General features: G+C 35.3%; 1 protein-coding gene across 2 annotated transcripts in view; it reads left to right on the plus strand.

The window, feature by feature from the left end:
* The window catches only part of LOC141286593 (dynamin-1-like protein), a 53,143-nt gene extending 49,017 nt beyond the window's left edge, over positions 1–4,126 (plus strand). For both annotated transcript variants that reach the window (XM_073818640.1, XM_073818641.1), the window contains one exon: positions 3,968–4,126. In XM_073818640.1, the coding sequence (XP_073674741.1) occupies positions 3,968–4,024 (57 nt within the window). In that variant the 3' untranslated portion in view covers positions 4,025–4,126. The remainder of the gene's footprint in view (positions 1–3,967) is intronic.
* The last annotated feature ends 1,874 nt before the right edge of the window (positions 4,127–6,000 follow it).

The following is a 6,000-nucleotide window of genomic DNA, read 5'->3' on the forward strand; positions in this document are numbered from 1 at the left end:
TTCTATATTTATTAAGATAAAATAGTGTATAATGTTAATATTAGCCATTTATCAGTTATCAGTGGTGTCATATTTTACATTTATTAAGATAAAATAATGTATAATGTTAATATCATTTATCGGTTATCGGTTATCAGTGATGTGTTGTATTCTAAATTTTGTTGACAAAAATTTATATGTATGCCTATTGAGAAACCATTGCTGCGTGAAAAACTACTTTTTGTGAATCTGTGAATGAAAATTGATGTCAGTAATATGAATATATTTTTGAAAACATCTGAGATTAATATTAATGTTATTTTGTTAGAAAAGTAATATGTAGATTTTAAAAAATGTTACTGTTTTTGAGCAGTCATGAGTTAAAAGTTCAAAGGAAATTAGTTCAGTCAATTAATTTCAGTTAAAACTGTTAATTCTCAAATGTTGCAAACAAATTATTACATAAAGTTATATAATCAAATAAAAGTTCTTATAAATCACACTTTTGCTGTAGTTGATGTAGAATTTGTAATTTTAAAGACTCTCTCTCTCTCTCTCTCTCTCTCTCTCTCTCTCTCTCTCTCTCTATATATATATATATATATATATAATGCATGACTACTACTTGTGGCTGTATATATTTAGCAGCAGTATTTCAATTCACAAGAGTTTGCTGTGCTTTTAGCCGTTAGGCTGTTTTTACCCTCATAAAACTTCAAAACCATCCCATCTAAAACACTGCCACAACAGCCATGCACATCGAGCCAGGCGTCTTTGGCAGTTTCAGATGCCATGTCAAGTTAATAGTAGTCTGACTTTTAAAAACTAGACACCTCTTCCAATCCATTGCACCTGATAGTTGGTGTGTGGTGGGCGTTTTGACGCAGTATAGCTAATGTCAGCCTTGCATACTGTTCTCTGTACAAGTTACTGTGCTATGTCTAGCTGTTTTTGAGCACAGTTATGTTTTTTGTGTGCACAGTATGTGTTTTCAACAAACATCTAACCATATTAAAGCTCCTTGCAGAGTCCAAAATTCGAACATTAAAAAAATAAATATGAACTCACATTGTGTCAATCATGTTTACACTGCCTCTGAAACTTCCTTTCGTCATAAAAAAATTGTATCAGGTTCAATTTTCTGCATTTATTGCATTCATAGAAAGCATTTTAAAAGTTGTTTTGACAATTTATAAGATACTTATTAATGGACTGTAGTTTAAAGTGGCTAAACATTTTGTACACAAGTAGTTAGTAAGCTAATAAAAAGATATCTCTATAATGAAGCTATTTTAGCAGACAGCGAGTCTCATAAACTAAGTTTTTGTGCAAACTTGTGTGTAAAAACGGCATACAAAAGTCTGGTAACACTTTATTTTAAGGACCAATTCTCACTATTAACTAGTTGCTTATTAGCAAGCATATTACTAGCATATTGGATGTTTATTAGTACTCACAAAGCACTTATTAATGTCTTATTCTGCATGACCAGTAATCCTACCCCATATTTAAACTTAACAACTACTTCACTAACTATTAATAAGCAGCAAATTAGGACTTTATTGAGGCAAAAGTCGTAGTTAATAGTTAGTTAATAGTGAAAATTGATCCCTAAAGTGTGACTGAAAGGCTTTATGCTGAAATCATGATTCATCAGTAGGTTGCACTGAAATTTATTCTTAACCAACTGACATTACATCTACACAAAAATCACATTTACACTGGTCTTAGAAATGTGTTAATATTATATATAGGTAGTTGACAAATAGGCAGTAAAAATGCTTTTTTTTTTGTACATTTTTACTGAAATTTACTGTAAATTTGTCCTGTGGTGTGACCAAACATTAAGGGGAAAAAACTCTTAACAATATACAAATAGCATGAGAGTTTTATCTTCATTGTTAGACACTTATTTTTATATAGTGTTATTTATTTAATATGAAATAACATAATTTTTCCACTTGACTTGTTGGACAATTTTAAGACAAACTTTGACAACAAGACAAACTTTGCTGTCATCCGTTTTTAAGATGAGTGACAATTATATCTCCCGTATTGCAGTACTCAATTGTTTTATGTCAAAAGAGAAAGGTTTAATTTTGATACAAACAATATCAAGTTTTTTTTAACAAAAATAAATTATCAACAAAATTCAGTCTTAGTCACTAGTACAAGTTTTGTGCAAAAACATCAGAAAATAGTTTAATTAATGTAACTATTGCATTTAAGAATATAAATATATACAGTATCTCACAAAAGTGAGTACACCCCTCACATTTCAGCAACCATTTTAGTATATCTGCTAAAGGGACAATACTATAGAAATTAAACTTGGATATATTTTAGAGTAGTCAATGTGCAGCTTGTATAGCAGTATAGATTTACTGGCCTCTGAAAATAACTCAACATTCAGGCATTATTGTCAAAATAGCGGGCAACAAAAGTGAGTACACCCTAAGTAATAACAGCAGTATGTTGTTTAACCATGCAAAGCCACATGTCCTATTCATCATGTTTGTGTTTTTGTCTGCTTGACAGGACCATACAAAGTTGTGTATCTTGTATTAGAGCAGTTAAAATTAGGGGCTTAGGGGCTTAGGGGCTTTATTCTCTCATACTGACCACTGGATGTTCAACATGGCATCTCATGACAAAGAACTCTCTGAGGATTTGAGAATTAGAATTGTTGCTCTCCACAAAGATGGCCAAGACTATTAGAGGTTCAGTAACACCCTGAAACTGGGTTACACTACAGTGGTCAGGGTCATACAGAGGTTTCCAAGATGGGTTCCATTTGGAACAGGTCTTGCAAGGGTCGATCAACGAAGTTGAGCACTCGTTCTGTGCGTCAGGTGCAAAACCTGGCTTCATAAAACAGACGCATGAGTGCTGCTAGCATTGCTTTAAAGGTTGCAGAAGTAAAAGGTCAGCTTGTCAGTGTTCAGACCATATGCCGCACACTGCAACAAGTCCGTTTGCATAGGCATCGTCCCAGAAGGAAGCCTCATCTGAAGCTGGCTCACAAGGAAGCCCGCAAACAGTTTGCTGAAGACAACCTGTCCAAGAGCATTAATTACTGAAACCATGTCCTGCAGTCTGATGAGACTCTAAGATAAACTTGTTTGGACTTAGATGGTGTCCAGCATGTGTGGCAATGCCCTGGTGAGGAGTACCAAGAAAATTGTGTCTTGCCTACAGTCAAGCATGGTGGTGGTAGCAGGTGGGAGCTGCAGTTCATTGAGGGAAACATGGATTCCATTATGTACTGTACATTCTAAAGCAGAACATGAAGTCTTCCCTTCAGAAACTAGACCGAACGGCAGTTTTCCAACATAATAATGATCCCAAACACAACCACCAAGATGACAACTGCCTTGCTGAGGAAGCTGAAGGTGAAGGTGATGGAGTGGCCAAGTATGTCTCCAGACTTGAACCCTATTAAGCACCTGTGGGACATCCTCAAGCATAAGGTGGAGAAGCACCATGTGTCTAACGTCCAGCTGCTCTGTGAGGAGTGGAAGAGGATCCCAGAAACAACCTGTGCAGCTCTGATCAATTCCATGCCCAGGGTGATTAAGGCAGTGCCAGATGACAATGGTGCTAACACAATATATTGACACTTTGGACAAGTTCACTTAGGGTGTACTCACTTTTGTTGCCAGTTATTTTGACAATAATGGCTGTATGTTGAGTTATTTTCAGAGGATAGTAAATCTATACTGATATACAAGCTGCACATTGACTACTCTAAAATATATCCAAGTTTCATTTCTATAGTATTGTCCCTTGAGAAGATATACTAAAATGGTTGCTGAAATGTGAGGGGTGTACTTACTTCTGTGAGATACTGGATATATATTTATGATAATTTCTGAGCAACAGTAGAAATAAGCAACCAATTAAAATAATAATTAAAAAGAAAACTTTGGTAGTTACTAGGTACTTTAGAATGTGTTACTAATTCTGCTGTTTGTTTCTTCTCCTTTAGGCGCTCAAGAAAGCCAGTAACATTATCTCAGAGATCCGGGAGACTCATCTTTGGTAGCCAAACGTTCTCATGAACATTCTGTCCAGGAAAGTGTTTACATGTTTGTGTGTGCTGTATGTGTGTGAGTGTGACATAGGTCAAATACACAATCTAAAGAAATTCATTGCCTCTGCCAGCATGAATATTCAACAAAATGTGTACAGTTTTCCAAATATCCCTTATTTCTACTGTATATGCACTGATTCCATAACTGTGTGTTTGACAGAGGTCAAAAGTGTGAGTGTGTGCGTGTTTGTACTCAGTAGCTCAGACATAGTGAACATATCAAGTCTGTCGTTATCTACAACATCATAAACGTTTCGTAATGGTTTTTTGGCATTATGAATACTCATTTAACGTTAAAAGAATTAAGTAAGGCCATTCCAAGAACAATAAAGCTCTCATACGCTCCCATGAGGAATCACGCAACAATAAACATTTTAATTTTTTCATCATTTACTCAACTTGTCATTCCAAATTTTTATATACTATAAAAATACAGATGAAAAATGTTCATGCTGCTTTTTTTTCCAATCACTGAAAGGCTTTCAAGCTCTGAAATGGACTAAAAAGCATCATACATGCACCATATATCATCATAAAAGTAGTCCATGCAACTCTTTCATTAGTTTTATGTCAGGAACAGACTGCAATTCAATGAATATAGATGTGGAATGGCATGACGATGAGTAATTGACAGATTTGAGTGAACTATTCCATTAATACGCTGTAAATATCATGTAATAAATGTTGTGTCCAGGTTTACAGTAAATTTAAGAAACAAAAACAGCCCCTTTATTAGATTCGGTTAAATTTGTGCATGTTGGCACAGTTGTATGCTACATATAAGCTTAAGTTATTACAGCCAATATGGGCTAAAAACAAAAGCAGTGATAATATATTTGATAATGTGAATGAGATGAAACCCAATGTTACATTCAAAATAATTAATGATGTAACGCGTGACTGATGTCTAGACATGGTGCAAATAAATGGTAGTGCAGTGTGAAGAGCCACAGAACAAAGAGCCATTGTGTTTGGTTGTGCTCTGAAACACTTCAAACCACGCTTGGATGTGCCGGAGACTTGACTGCCATGTAATATTTATGCTTGTATGAATATTTATTGTGAGAGTGAGTACGCCTGTGTCAAAGAAGGTCAAATGAGAAGGAACAAAGATATGAAAACATTGGCTTTTTGAAGCATTGAACACCAAGAATGAACCCTTAGTTTAATGTCAAATACAAACGGTGCAAAATTAAAACCCAGCACAAACGTGGCCAGTGGGGCTGACTTTGGTAGTTGTTGTATTGCCTGCTAAAACCAATATTTATGTGTGTGGGTGTTTATGTTGGGGACAATGTCTCATATTTATTTTATTTTTTCTTGTGATGGGACACATTATGCTTCTCTACCAACCAATCAATCATAAAAATTGACATGCCAGAGACCAAGAGAAGCTGTAGAGGAGAATTAATAAAATTAACATAAACATATGTATATGCATTGTCAAATACCTGATAAGTACAGATCTGGCCATTTAAAATGCGCGCGGGAAGTAAAGTGGTCTCGCGTGACGCCGGTGTATTCCAAAGGAACACGGAAAATACAATGACATAGGAAAGACATGATCAGTAGGGGGCAGTCATGTAACGCACTGGACTGGAGCAGGCTGAAAACATTGCTGCAAACTAAAAGGTACGGTAACCTGGAGGGGACACCTTCGGTTCACTTATGTTTGTCGTGGCCACACAAATGAATTCCTAGGAACGTCATATTACTTTTTGTCATTGCCACGAGATATTAATTCCTGGGAATGTCATATTATGTCGTGGCCACAAGATTATTTTGTCGAGGTAACGACATCCTTATGTTTAATGCATAAACAAACCTGCGTAACCATAACCCAGGATTATCAGAGATAGGTTTATTAATATTTTTTATTTTGAGTTAAGAAATGTTTTTATTAATTGTTATAGAAATTAATGCAATAT

Source organism: Garra rufa, chromosome 15 (assembly GCF_049309525.1).
Source record: "Garra rufa chromosome 15, GarRuf1.0, whole genome shotgun sequence".
NCBI lineage: Eukaryota > Metazoa > Chordata > Actinopteri > Cypriniformes > Cyprinidae > Garra > Garra rufa.